The sequence below is a fragment of the Buceros rhinoceros genome, unplaced genomic scaffold (genome assembly GCF_000710305.1).
Source record: "Buceros rhinoceros silvestris isolate BGI_N320 unplaced genomic scaffold, ASM71030v1 scaffold14791, whole genome shotgun sequence".
In the NCBI taxonomy this organism is placed as follows: Eukaryota; Metazoa; Chordata; class Aves; order Bucerotiformes; family Bucerotidae; genus Buceros; species Buceros rhinoceros.
Window position 1 is genome coordinate 13,920 of NW_010392634.1, and position 15,336 is coordinate 29,255.

Consider the following 15,336-nt stretch of genomic DNA (forward strand, 5'->3'; position numbering starts at 1 on the left):
CCCTACAAAGCTGTTTCCTAGAAACATTTTTAACAGCTTAACTATATTTGCTTTCCCTAGAATTATTGCAACTTTTTAAAGTAATACTTTTTACAAAGCTACCCAAGAAAGCCAGCCTTGTCTGGATAAAAACTAACATGCAGACAATCTCTAGAAGAACACTCTGGTTTGCAACATACACATTTTGTCTAACCCATTTAGCAGTTTCTTTTCCAACTCCATTGCACTGACTATGAGGTTCAACAGGCCAAGTGCAAGGTCCTGTACCTGGGTTGGGCCAACCCCCGGTATCCATACAGGCTGGGGGATAAAAAGATTGAGAGCAGCCCTGGGGAGAGGGACTTGGGTGTACTGCTGCACAAAAAACTGGACATGAGCTGGCTATGTGCGCTTGCAGCCCAGAATGGCAACCATATCCTGGGCCTGGAGTGACAGGACAAGGGGCAACAGTTTCAAACTGAAGGAGGGTAGGTTTAGATTGGACATAAGGAAGACACTTTTACAGCGAAGGTGACAAAGATACTGGAACAGGTTGCCCAGAGAAGCTGGGGATGCTCCGTCCCTGGCAGTGTTCCAGGTCAGGCTGGATGGGGCTTTGAGCAACCTCGTCTAGTTAAAGATGTTCCTGGCCATGGTGTGTGAAAAGGTTGGACTAAATAATCTTCTAAGATCCCTTCAAGCCGAAACCATCCTACGATTCTGCGATTCAGTTCCACATAATTCTGTTTGCACTATTTGTTTGAGTTAATAGCAACATTTCCACCTGACATTATGAGAACAAAAGGACTGAAAGTTCTTGATAAAAAACTTAGAGGTTTCAGAACACAGAAACAGAGTAGAGTCTGGCTGAAAGATATTTGCCAAACGCACTTTCCCCAGCATTCAACTCCCAGAAAGGAAATTCCAAGATTCCCAAATTTATATTCATCCTAAGATAAAACTGAGTAGAAAGTCTTGTGGCACAAGAAGTTCAGGAACTTTGAGGCAGACATTTCAAACTATGAATTACCTCCACTCAGAACAAGTACATAAATTTCAACAAAACTTGATGCAAACAAACAATCATTAAACAAAAAGAACAGCTCAAAATGGTCTCTTGAAAGAAAAAACACCCCAAAATTCCAAGCCTCCATTTGAAGCATGTTGCAGGTTTTAAATTTTTTTTAAATAAGGATACATTATTAAGGATTGATGATGACTAGATTCAAGACAACAGTTACACTTCCAAGTGCAAATCTTGGCTCCAACACTCATCTCCCTGTATTTTCTTGTTCTCATCTTCCCAGTATTGTTTTGCCTTTTATTACACTACTTTCTCTCTTCTGCTTTTCATTCTCCTCTCCCCTCCAGTGTCTCCAAATCACGCTTGCACATCTACGTTATTTTGTTACCTTTTTTACATTCACTGTCTATCTCTAAGTATTTGAAAACCACAGGTGATCCCTAGCCAACACGACAACCTAATGGACAGCCTCAGAGTAGTAACAAGCCCAGGTTCGTCCCCTAAAAGCTGCCAGAAAAATGCCTTCCTAATAAATTCCTGCTCTGAATTTTGCTATTGGATTCCATCCTCCCAAATCACCAGCTAGCTGGCAATTGGTAAGAGTCCAGCTAGCCGTTGATAAAAAGATAATTTCCTTTTCTTCCTCCTCAGCAAAGCCACAAGCAGTGGTAGACTCAGTGGGTTATTTTCAGACCATAACCAACCCTAGCACCTACAGCAGCTACACGCAGTGAAAGCACCTAGGTCAAGTGGTGATGAGTGATTCAGCCTGCCTGCTACCTGAGACTAGCTGACACCAGTACACTGGTGAGGAAGAGAGTAATGCTCTTGAATCAGATGTCATGTGAAGTGCTATGAGTACAGGCCAGCATTCTGCAGTATGCATGCAGCCAGAAAGTCGCCATGGAAGTTAACCATCTAGGACTTTGCCTACTTGCTTTCAAACCGTGAGGGTGAGAAGCTTTGCTTTAATATATTTTGAGGATTCTCCAAAAGCTTAATGCACCCTCACCAAAGAATACTTATTGCTTGACCTACGCAAATGGATTTTTCCAAATCCAGAATTGGCTAGTATTTACCATTCTATGATAACCACAATAAAATGCCTTCTGAATTACAAAGCAAAGAGTCCCTCCATCCTATGACAAAAGGTGGAAGATAAGAACCTGTTAAGCCTGCCCCATTCCTCCACCGTTTGCACTCCCTTGTTAAATAAAAGTAACATTTTCTGTTATTGTATCAATCAGTAGCAACCACTACAGATGGGTCAAATAAACTTCCTCAATTTTTTTAAACATTCGCTCAATTGAAGCTGAAATAAAAGAGTCAATTAGCAAATATGTTCATTGTGCAGAGAAACATGCATCTTAAAACACACATAAAGGGATAAGCTCTAAGCAAGCCAGGAAGCACTCTTGTTACATTGGATTTCTCACTGGACTGAGAAGGGACAGCTCCTGAAAGTCCCTGCAGCAGACAGTGCAGCATACCAAGAAACTGAAGTTGAAAAGCCTTACTTTAATTTTTTTTAATTATTATTTTTTAAATCATCTCCTTGTGCTTCCCCCATTCCCACTTTCATCCACAAAGACCTTGCTCACCTGCAAATAGTAAACTTTACGAGTTAAATTCTTACCCTCTCCAGGTCCTGCCTCAAATGCATGAACATCCTCATGCGAGTATGAATACTATCTTCTTTTGGCTGCACCAAGCCATTTTCTTCATCCTCCTTGGGAGGAAACAATGGTTTGTTAAAGTTACTTTTTCTTTTCAATTTCCAGTAATTGTAGATGAAGTCTACAGCAAGTTTAGGAAGGCCCAGTTCTGCTGCAACATCCTCCACTTTAACTAGTGAGTAAAACTCTTCTTCCAGCTCCCGGAGTTTTTGGGCTCGTAAACTGGTTTTCTCACTTTCTGTTTGCTTCTGGTCTGACACGCTTTTGGGGTGCTCATCAACATCAGGCAGCGAGTTCTGCTTGTTCTTGCTGTGCTTTAGACAGTATGACTTGAACTTGACCTCATCCCCATCATCCAGAATAGTTTTCATCTCTAAGCTATGCTCAAAGGCACAGGTGACATGAAAGGCAGTGATGCAGCTTTTCACAGAACACTACAGACAAAATAAACCAAATAATCAGTAACAACAACAACAAGCCAGAATAAAAAGGACATAATTATCTTAATTACATGAAAGTCCATCCCTATGGAAACATTTGCTATTCATTCTTCAGAACATCTGCTGATCTCTTTGAAGTTGGTATCACCCCATGTAGTATGTTCTCGTTTGTGAGCAGTGTTCAACAGAAAGACCTTTCTATCCATCTCTGACTGGCATAGCAGCTATCCTTATGCATCTCAGCCTTATTCAAACAAAAGCAACTCAGACTCTTAAATCTCTGTGCTAGTGAACTAACTCTCACACAGACTCAGCACAGGACAAACACGTACCTGAATGCAAGCACCAGTTTTCAGTTTGCATAAACTACACACTAGAGCCCATCGACTTGGTGGAATGTGAGATACCTTTGTGATTGGCTCCATCCTTTCTGGGCAAGCAATACTAACCTGTAAACAAAAGAACAGCATGGAAAGCAGTTATCAAGGCAATAAAAACAAGCTCTCCATTCACATCGAAAGAAGAAATATGACCACGCGTTTATCTCTCTGCAAGATCTCCATGAGCTCACACTTCTCAGCAAGGGTCCCTAAAAGATCCCACATGGAAACAATGGTGCAGAATACTACTACTTTAACCTGGTAGCTAAAAGTTGCATTTCTTCAAAACATGAGGCATCTGCAAAACACCTTGTTACGAACCAGTTGAGAGACTGCAGTAAGTAATGCTTAAGGTTATTTCCTTTCCATTTTGTTTTGGGTTTTTTTTTTGTTTGGTTTGTTTTCTCTTGTGCTGCTTTAACAGGTCTAACTTTAAAAGTACCAAAAAACAAGCTACTCAGAACAAAATAGGAACACTTACTCACCTGAAAAGTTCCTTCTTTAAGATCCACAGATCTGCTACAATAGGTATTTCTGCCAGCTCACAGTTTGGGGCAGAACCAGATCTATCAGTCAGTAGCCACGGAAAGCCTTGCTTTCCAGCTCTGCCTCTCCACTGAGGGCTACCAATGCAAGAGGTGGTACTGACACACGTTCCTAACTACACGTTGTATCAAAGATAATTTGAGAAAGAATACAACAAACTTCTCTTACTGCAAAGCATGGCATATTCTCCTGTGTCAGTTTTCACATACTTAAGTCTGGATGAATCATTTGTCTCTGGTAGAACAGATTATGGATATTAATATTAAAAGAAAGAAAGAAAGAAAGAAAGAAATTCAGATAAGCCCAGGATACCTTTTCCTATTCTTTGTTATAATGTCCACATATCCATTGTGATAGAAATTTCTCAGCTGTCTGTTGTCTATGCTGGGAAACAAGAACTGTCCTCCATAATCTGCCACTCCAGACAGATAGAATTTATCCAAGAAAAAGAAGGTTGGCCAACTCTGAATGACTGACATGCAGAACTGGGCCAGTATGAGAACGGCACAAGGCAGAGAATTTTGCTGAGATAACTGTTCTGTCCCAAGAATGCCAGTCTCCAAAAGCTTGGATTTGATGCTTACACAGGATATTTTGAATTAAGCAGTTGTGTACTTTGGAGGATTACCTGCCTGAAGAAAAAATACAATACCAATTCTAGCTAGGAAGATCTCCACGCTTTCTAGTAACAGTTCTCCTGAACAGAGCAGACCTGCATTTCCAGTGGTGGGATAGGGACCTTTTCTCAAAGGGGTCAGATCTAAGAATTCAAAGAAAGGAAGTCCCTGTGTCATGCTTTGTGGCATGCTGAGGCCAGAATAAAGCTGATTTCTTAAGAGTGCGGTTAAGGCTGAAATTAGAACAATTTTTTTTCTAGAAAACTTTAAGAGCATGATGATGCAGTAATTTTCATAGATTAACTCCACAGTAAGACTCTCTTAGGGAAATCCAGGTTACAAGAATTAGTTTAACATGTGATAATTAAACTGTTGACTTTACAAAAAGCTCATAGACTAAGCTGAATTTCCTAACCTCTCTTTGGAAGTACATCAACAATCACTTGATGCACTTATTTTAAAACCTGCTTAAGCCCTGAAGAGGAAAGGCTTTGCTTCAGCAGACCTCTCCCCTGTGCAGTAGACTTACCCAAAGATAGCAGTGTTAAGTTCACCAAGGTCAAGAGTCAGAGTTGCTATGCTCAAACTGAGTATTTTTTTGCTACTGTCTCCTTCTCATTGCATTGCTCTAAGGATCATTTAAGCAGGTGGAAAAGACAGTTTTGCAAGGGATAACTTGGTTAATCATTTTCACATTTTAAAAAGTTGATCAGCAATTCAGGAATTAATGACATAAATTGACTCAAATAATTACATTTGTGAAGTAGTTCACCCTCTGATCCCCCAGCTGCAAACTGCATCTTGGGAATATACCAAGATCAACCTGCTGTATAGCATTTCCAGAAGACTTCATTAGGAAGCTAGTGAGATGCATCAGAGGAGTTCCAGGTTTTATCAGAAAAGGAGAATAGGCAGGCAATACGTGATGCCCTCATCAGGTAGATATGACAAACAATTTAATTTGTTGTGGCCTTCCTATAAATTGGTGGGAAAGTGACAAAGCAGCTCCTGAAAATCTTGAAAGATGCCACAAAATCACATCGAGCACTCTGGAATATCATCAAATGGTTTTTTTGCTCCCAAAATGAAAGAGCCTTACATCAACATAATCTGACCTTGCTCAAAACAGAGTTGGCTACAAGTTGCACAGGTATTTCTGAAGTAACGTTATATAGATTTACCACAATCCTTGTCCCAGTTACCACTACACAAAGAGGCAAGACTTCCTTTGGAAATTAAGGCATTGTATCAAGTCGTGAGATTGTCTATATTCCTTTCAAAAACAAGCCAGAATCTTCACTGAATTTCTCTGATGACTAAGCAGTACCAGCTTTCCACTGTGCTTCCCAGCAGGAGCTAGGAATTGACAGAGATCATCTCTTTGTCCCTCTCTGCCCCTTTTAATGCTCTCCCTGCTCTTCCCCAGAGGCAACTCGTAAGGTCAGGAAACATTTATGTTGGAAATAGCATCCATTCAGCTTGTAACGCTGCCTGTTTACATTATTCCACTTTGTAAAAGCACAAAGAGGCGGTTACAGAGTCAGGTGTGATTTATTTATACTGGCCTCATGCCGCCTGACAGAGTCAGGTGTGATTTATTTATACTGGCCTCATGCCGCCTGCACGTTTCTGATATTCCAAGAGTGGAGTCAAGGCAAAGTCTGTCTGAATTTCGCTGCTCACAAGGGATCCAAAGAGCGGAGAGGCCAACCTTTTCGTTCTCCAAAACCTCCCCTCTCGGGGTAGAAATGATCCATCTGCTGTAACGTGTAGCTGTTTTCTCTGTAATTTCTTCAGCTTCTATCAGGTTACGTTTTGACTGCTGTGCTCTGAAGAAGTTTTAAGAGAGTGAAGACACTGGGCTGTCAAAGCCTCTTCTCTGTGACTGTTATGCACATGAGGTGCCATCTCGATTGTCACCTTGCTGTCCTCTGCTAACCTGCCACCAACAGCTATACAAGTGCACAATGATTTGCATCAGTGGCTGGCAAGGGCAGCCCAAAGGTAGGCGCACAGCCATTCACAACAGCGGCTGAAGATAGTCATTGGATATTGTTCCAGCTCTGTAGCAAGGAAAAATAACTTTGTTTCAGCTAACACCACAATGATTGAAGGAGGATGCAACCGTAATGAGTTATCTAAGGTAGAGAAGGACCTTGAATTTCAAAACACTCGGTATAAGTTTTCTGGTCTCAGGGTTTCCTTTCTTTAAACTTTTTTAAAAAAATAATTCCTTTTAAGAAGACATAAAAAAGACTATACATTTACACTAAAAGACAATAAAGGCAGAAGAACAGAAGGATATAAACCAACAATGAGTAGACTTTGGCAAGGAAAAACCTTGAAGTGTCCCAATCAGTCAAGCGAGGGTCTAGAAAGTCTTTCAACAACACTAGCTCACAAGGAAGGACAGGAAGAAAAAATAATTTAAGACAGTGCTGAATGAATTAATGAAGGAAAATACCTGATGCAATTGCCTGCAACAATGCTAGTCTATACCTGGTAACTCATGAAGTCCCTCTCCGAACCTTTTACCACAAGGTACAGACAGGTTTATGGCCCCACTGCTCTCTGCATTCTGCCTTGCTTCAAGTTGTTAGGACCACAAGAGAAATAGCAGCAACCTTATAATTCATCTGTCTCTTTTGGGGGAGTTCCAGTGTGCTACTGTCTCGGGCAGAAGAAAAATAGGTATACAAGAATACACATTATCCCCTGAAGTATTCATCCCCAGGTCTTCAAACTCTGGGTCTTTCTTGTTCCCTGCAGCATGTAAAGCCACAATGATTCTCCAGACAGGAACTGACCTACCATTTTAGCAGAGATCCCCAAAGGTCTCTCTGGCTTCAATGGTGACTGGATTGTTTTACAAGTGACAATGCAGGACAGCAAGAGAGAGAGAGAGAGAACAGATCCAAGAGGCATTTCCCGCCCCTACTGGCAAGCGTCACCTCCTTGCTATGCTCAACACACTTGGTATTGGTGTGGAGGGGAGGAGGTTCCCGAGGCCCGGAGCCACCAAATGGGCTGTGGGAGCAGTCAGATTCAAGCTCTCCCACCTGGTTGCTCACCTGACAGCTTTTCTCCCTCGGCTTAAGGGAGGTAGGTGAGCAGCATGTGCTCCCTGCCCTGCCATCACCTGCTTCCCAGACCTGGGGGTTCCTCTTTTGCTGCTGAGAACATCAAGGCAGCCACATACAGAAAGGACCTCTTAGGAGAACCGGTCTGCTCAGAGCCAGGAGAGGTTCCAGCCAAGACACTTCATAAACACAGAAGTCAGGAGATTTTTTTTATATATGTGTGTGTGTATATATATTCTTTCCCTCCTCCCCCCCCCCCTTAATTTTAAAATACCTCTTTTGGCTTTTTTTCCCCCTCAACTCCTCTCTTCTTAAAGATGGAAGAGATGCCAGGAACTACAAGCAGGCCTGGAAGACCTTATCTTTGCTATCTGCAAAGATAACCTCCTTGAAAACCAGACATATGCCTGAGAGAGTTAGGAATTACACATTGCATCTGGTTGCTATGTTAAAAAAATATCCAGAATCTTTAACATTTTCCTCAAAGTTTTGCAAATGTGATGCTTGGCTGTGCTTGGGAGCAGAAGGTTCAGAAAACAAGGCGTCCATCCCCCTGATGTCATAGTACCAACAGATCTGGCTACTGCCTCACATTAAACCACCCACTGTAATGGATCTGTGGATCTTACCAGAAAGAAAACAGAAATATCTCAAGTACAAAATTAAACTCAAACCCCACCTACACACAAGTGAACATCCTAATTTGCGGAATTACAATGTGATGCTAACCTTGATTCAAAATAGAAGAAGAAGTGTAAAGCTTCATTATTAAACTCTATATATGTATGCACAGATCAAAAGCACCTTTATACATAACACTGAAAATAAAAAGCCTCACCTCCTCACCATTCAGAAAAAAAATATAGTTTAAATCTTGGAGTCCACCCTACACAAATAATGCAAAAGCAGACATATGCATGCATTTATACACCTAGCTGAACACACAAATTCATCATAAAATAAGACAGACAATGAAGCTGCAGTTGTACAGCGAACACTAGCTTACATCAGTAACCCATTCTAGCAGGTCTCTCAAATGCCATAATGACACCAAGAAGTGACTGCTGAGTAAATGGAGGCGACAATTAATTAATTAATGGAACATAAGCTGGAGACCCTCCCACTCCTCACAGACTGCACAGACTCATCAGAATAAAGTCTGTTGTTAAATCATGAGAACATAAAGAGACAGAGGAGGGAATGAGCAGGGGAGGACACAGGTGAGTCTATGATCCAAAAGAAAACGGCAGAAATTAAGTTTTACCTCTGGAATCCAGAGAGCACAGCTCACGTGTGCCCACTTGGTCCCTGTCCTGGTAGCTTTCATGGCACCCCCTCTTTTGGGACACAGGAGGCATTGAGGATGTATTCCCAGGACACAGGTGCGACACAGCCAGCTCCCTTCAGGTACTTTCAAGATTCCATAGCATGCCTTGGAGGAAAGCAGGTATTGGGATCATTGCACAGAGATTATTTCACCCTCAAGCATTAATATTTATATAGACCAAAGTTTTCAAATACTAAAGGCACAGTCTGGACTTTATTTAATCCCTCTCTAATTTCTTTACCTTCACATGAGTCAAGCAATCGGAGATAAACAGCCTCTAAAGCAAAGGCTTTTTATGCTGTTTTCTTTTTAAAACGTGTGCTGGTATTATTTGTTTATAGTGTAAAACGTACCCACTGTGATTGCACAATACCACTGATGTTAAGAACCTCTGTCTTTCCTTTTAGTGACTTTTAAATTTCTGAAGCAAAAAATATAGACATTTCTTTAAATTAGCATCTGCATTTAATCTTTTTAAAACTACAATTTCCTACCACTAATAACTTTACACTTCATCATAATCGTATCTAGAAATAAAAGGATATGAGCCGTTTGACTGAATGCTGCATCAAATTACCTTTGTGGTTACAGTTCTGTGAATTGTTTGGTACTTTAAATATTTATATGATATTGCAACAAAAATTATGGCATATACTGAAATTATGAAGTGCTGGGTTTTATGCCTATTTCCTGAGTATTGGACATAGCCTCTCAGAAAATGAGACATATCTTAAGTTCTGCTAGGTTTGAGAATAAGAAACAAAAAGGAAAAAGAAAAGAAAAGAAATTAGTCTGCTTTCTGATTCAAATTCTTAGTAGTTCTTAATGGCTAACTACATGTGTGTCCGGATACATTCTGCTGTACACGTATACATGCATATTAAAGCCGAGTGTAGCTGAAATCATTGGCTGCCACCAAGTTCTAACTGCACTCCTCCAAATAAAAGCTTTATCAAAAGGGTGGCTTTCAGTGGAAATCTCACCATTCCTAACACTGTCTCTGGGAACAGTGATACTGAAAGGCTCAACAGAACAGGATCATTAGCTGTAGCCAGTCTTTCAGATTCATATCTAATAAGAAATTCCCACACTTGTCTTCCCAGCCTTCTGATTATAAGATCTCAGTATTTAATATGAAGCAACATCCTAAAACATTGCACATTTATGTCAGGCCTGTAGAGATGGGGACTTCCCTGAATTAAATGCTGCATTAAGAAATGCCAAGACTGACTAATCTACACACTATTTTGACGTGATGACTGTTGTAAAAACCCAACAGGGGGGGCTGTAATCTAAATTTTGCAAGTGATTCTTTCCCCCCTCTTATGTGGCACATTCCTACCAGCATTCTTTTAGTACTAATGCAGAAGAGTCATTACACCTAAGATCACAATTAAGTCGTTAAAAATGTCCTGAAACTGTTTTCAAATTTAATCCAACTAATGAAAGAAGAAAGCCCGAACTACTAGACCAGTAATTTCATAACATGTTTGAGCTGGCACGAGAAGGCACTGTGAAAGAGGAAATCTCTCACACTCTTCCTCCCACCCACCTCCAAACTGCGTGATGACAAACAGACCTGAGGCTACCTGGTGAATCAGGGCTGATCCAGATTAAAAACAGAATAATTGTTTTGTTGTTGCTGCTGCTGTTAGGATTAGCTCTAGCCCAGACATGCTCTCCAGTTTGTTTCAGGCTGGTCCAGCATGACCAGAGAAAGGTCAGGAGGAAGGAGGCAGCAGGCCATCAGCAGGCAACCATGAGCCTACAACTGCAAGTTCATCATTACTTTTGACCAGGCACAAGCAGGATCTGAAGCAGGCAGCCCAGCTGCCAGCCGTATTCCTGTCACTGGCCACATTACTGGCACTCAGGCTCACGTGCCTGCTTCACACAGTGAATCAGATCAAGAAAGTGGCTGGGCAGAGAGCCAGTTCACTGTGAGCAGGGAGATGACAGGTCCTTTTTCAGCTAGATTCATATTCTGAGTATTACTTGCAGTCGGTACAAAAATATGTTTTTAAATAAACCTTCTTAGTCTCTTTTCAATTTACAGCAAAACACCCTTCCAGAACAGGATGTATAGAAACCACAGGATTCACATCCCTTTTTTGATTATAAGGACACCTCTGCCTATGTTGAGCTCAGTCAGTGTAGTCTTGGCTCCATCTGAAATGCTATAAATGTGAGTGACATCCAGACTGAGAGCGCAAGTCATTGCAGGTGCTTATGCCTTCTAAAAAAGATCAGTCTGTTAAAGTGCCTGTGCGTGGTTTCAAATGGCTAAATTTGGACAGCTCATGTCTAGCCAATAATTAGTAAGTCAAAGAGGAAAAATCCTAGCTCTGAAATGATTGTGAGATTCTTCACAAACAGGCAAGCCAACATTTCCTGCCCTGTTTATCTTCAAAAGCAGATTTAGTAATAGGGGAGCAAGTTTTTTTACGGTCATAGAGGAAGTACTTGCTAGTCCCAAGAACACACTTTGGGTACCTGTTAGACTGTAGATGTCCACAAATTTATCATGCTAGGCGTTTAATCCACTGTAACTGTCAGGGTACAAAAATTCAACTTAGTATTGCACCACCCTTCATACCTACAAAATGACAAAGCCCTCCAATTAACATTTAATACCAGTTCAAATTCCACACTTGCCAAGACCACAGGACAGCATCAACATTTTTGCAGACACTAACCTGATGGACACAGATATTACACTTGTCACAAAACACCATGTCATTCCCATCTTCACTGTCAGGGGACCGGCACACATCACAGATGACGTCTTCATCATATTCAATACCCAATCCTTCTTCAGTCTCAATAGCGTGATTCATGTTCTCATGACAGTGCCGTTCCAGCACTTCAATTGTCTTTTCCATTGTGTTTTCATCCAGTGGCCCGCATCCTGCAACAAAGAATTGGGAAGGGGAATTAGAGGGCAGTCAGGTGCTTCTGACTGAGTCAGAGATGCTGGGAGAGCGAAGGACAACTTCTAGCAACTAAAGCAGGAGGCACAGTGTCTTCTCTCCCATCAAACACACTAAAAATAAACGATAAAATACACACTATTGGCAATTCATACTGTCCATTCACTTGAACACTGCACATGTATCCTGGTCTGAGTTAGAACAGAACTCATTCTGTTCAGTGATTTCACTTTTCAGCTCAGTCTCTGCTAAGTGGCTGCACCCTCTGAAGTTAAGGGCGTATTTTCTAGGAGTGATAACGCTTGATGTTTACAGTCACTACCAGGGGTTGGTGAGCAGAAAGGCTCTTGCTAATACTTTGTGCTGTCAAGACCAAGGTCACTGCTAAATCCTATGTACCATGGTGGGGGTCATTAAGTTAGAGACTGTATCTATGGGAAGAAGCGGACACTGACCAACAAGGTACTCCATCCCATAGACATCATATTTGGTAAAAGCTGAGGGATCACAAGGATCAATTGCCAACGTCTGAGGAGGACTCTGTCCATTCTGCCTTCAATCCCAGTATGTGCATTCTTGAATCCAGCTCCAGAATTTGGTTTTCATCTGCCCGAGAGTCCAGTATGGAACTGCACTCTCCCCAGTGCCTGCTCTAGAGCACCAGTGGTGACAATGAAGTAATTGCCATGGGTTGGGTTTGGTATATATTTCATTTTATTATTACATTCACTTGAACACTGCACATGTATCCTGGTCTGAGTTAGAACAGAACTCATTCTGTTCAGTGATTTCACTTTTCAGCTCAGTCTCTGCTAAGTGGCTGCACCCTCTGAAGTTAAGGGCGTATTTTCTAGGAGTGATAACGCTTGATGTTTACAGTCACTACCAGGGGTTGGTGAGCAGAAAGGCTCTTGCTAATACTTTGTGCTGTCAAGACCAAGGTCACTGCTAAATCCTATGTACCATGGTGGGGGTCATTAAGTTAGAGACTGTATCTATGGGAAGAAGCGGACACTGACCAACAAGGTACTCCATCCCATAGACATCATATTTGGTAAAAGCTGAGGGATCACAAGGATCAATTGCCAACGTCTGAGGAGGACTCTGTCCATTCTGCCTTCAATCCCAGTATGTGCATTCTTGAATCCAGCTCCAGAATTTGGTTTTCATCTGCCCGAGAGTCCAGTATGGAACTGCACTCTCCCCAGTGCCTGCTCTAGAGCACCAGTGGTGACAATGAAGTAATTGCCATGGGTTGGGTTTGGTATATATTTCATTTTATTATTATTGTTTTCATTGAAGCAGTTTTATGTTTCCAATCCATAAGTGTCTCTCCCTTATTCTCTTTCTCTTCCCCTTTGGGAAGGGAGAGCGGTTAATAGAGACCATCTGTCATTCATCTAGAGCCCATCCCAGCCCTAACCCTTGACAACATGCTACATACACTTACCACTAATAAAACTTAGTATAAGCAGAATCACTTCAGAAGTAAAGTATTTGCTATGAGGCTGGACCTCAGCTTACAGCTTGAAGAGGTACACTAAGAAACACTACCACGTTCACAGCTACAAGAAATATCCAGACTGCAACCTCTCAAAATCCTCAGTCAAAAATGCTGCTGCTACCCATACTTCACTATTTACTCGAGACCTTCAACAGGTGGGATATTCATGTAACATTAATATCAGACTCTAACATTCTAACTGCTGGACTATGCACAAGAATATGGATACTAATTTGGATTCCTTGTTGCAACCAATAAACAGGGAGATGGAAAAGATAAATGACTGCTGATACAAAGCATCTTCTGCTATTGAACTGTTCTTCTCCAATGTCTGGATATTTTCTTACTCCCCGAAAAAAAAAAATTACAGAATCATTCAGGTGGGAAGGGACCTTCGGAGTGCTCCAGCCTCATCCAGCCAGTGCTCCAGCCTGGCTCCGAGCAGAACCAACAGCGAATCCAGACATGGTTGTTGGTCAAGAGTCATGTCTAGTCAGATGTTGCAGACATCCATGGATGGAGACCAGCTCCCCAAGAAAAGCTCTGGTTTCGCTAACAGCATACCTGTATGCCTGGGAAGCTTGTCCTTGCTTCCATCTCTTAGATACAAGCTTTGGCACTGTTGCTCAGTCATGAGTTCCCTTATTCACCAAGTCAGTCTCTTAACACATCTGCTTGTTTTTCTGAATGTCTGGATAGATCTTTGCTGCGCTTGGAAAAGAACCGTCCTTAAAGACATGCTAGCTCTCTTCAGCAGTTCCACTCTTCAGAGGGGCCTCCCAGATCCCACCTACCAGGCCTCCAGATAAGTAGAAATCTGCTCACTGGCAGTCCGGGACCAGAAGGCAACTTTCTTTCCTCAGGATCTGAGTCAGCACCATTTCATAGCTAACACATCCAATGTTGCCATCAATGAACACATCCCTATAGGTTCTTCCTTGTTTAAGGACATCAAATCCAGAATATACCAAATATTTCCCTGTTTTGACCACCTGTCCTTCCTCAAGGACCTGCAATCACTCATGGAAGAATGCCAGCCACACAGGCTGGCACAATTCAGTTATTCCAGTGATAATCCCAAAATTATTTTCCATAGCTCATTCTCCCCCATAGCTCTCTATACCCACAATTTGTATGGAAAAAAGAAAGTTTACTTTACCTGATTTTAAATGGGCTAGAATAGTGAAACTTAATTACTCTGTTATGAACCCAGCATGCAAACTCCTCAGAATGATGAATTTGTAGCAATAATACGTTCAAGTTTAAGGAATGGATACATCTGCTTTTATTACATAAAAATTTTAACTCTTGAAGTCCTAAAATTAATTCCACCTGGTTTGGAGTTTTCCTCTCCTGCCTTAGTCTGCAGAAGTTGCACATGGTTTTGGATGTGAAGAAGTTTTTAGGCACAACAGACAAAACACAAAACATTAACAGATTGAGCAAGTCATTATTTTAAACATTTTTACCTCCTGTTCTACTTATTGTTTCCATTAAATTCTCATTCAGCGATCTTCAAGAGATCTCACACAGCAGACTACAACTCAGACAGCAGAAATTAACTGCTGGTTTCAAAATTAGAATGCTTTGTGAAATTACCCATTTCTGTAAGCTCTTCATTTAGCTCCTGAAGCCAAAAGATGTCCATATCATCCAAGTCATAACGACACATAGATTCTGCCAATTCCAAAATGTTGATGTAACCTGGTTCTGTGGGCTCTTGGCTGGAACAGTGGATATATTTCCTGGGTCGAGTATACAGTACTTCTTTCACCTTTTCTGCTACAACTCTAGAGTGAAAGTAAAAAAAAAAAAAAAAAAAAAAGAAAGGTA

General features: G+C 41.4%; 1 protein-coding gene across 1 annotated transcript in view; it reads right to left on the bottom strand.

The window, feature by feature from the left end:
* Nucleotides 1–15,336, bottom strand: part of JADE3 (jade family PHD finger 3) — a gene marked incomplete at its 5' end in the record, with an annotated part of 20,398 nt that overhangs the window by 3,008 nt on the left and 2,054 nt on the right. The window contains 5 exons of the mRNA XM_010144569.1: nt 2,640–3,113; nt 3,452–3,568; nt 9,007–9,174; nt 11,766–11,977; nt 15,103–15,293. Coding sequence (XP_010142871.1) covers nt 2,640–3,113; nt 3,452–3,568; nt 9,007–9,174; nt 11,766–11,977; nt 15,103–15,293 — 1,162 coding nt within the window. The remainder of the gene's footprint in view (nt 1–2,639; nt 3,114–3,451; nt 3,569–9,006; nt 9,175–11,765; nt 11,978–15,102; nt 15,294–15,336) is intronic.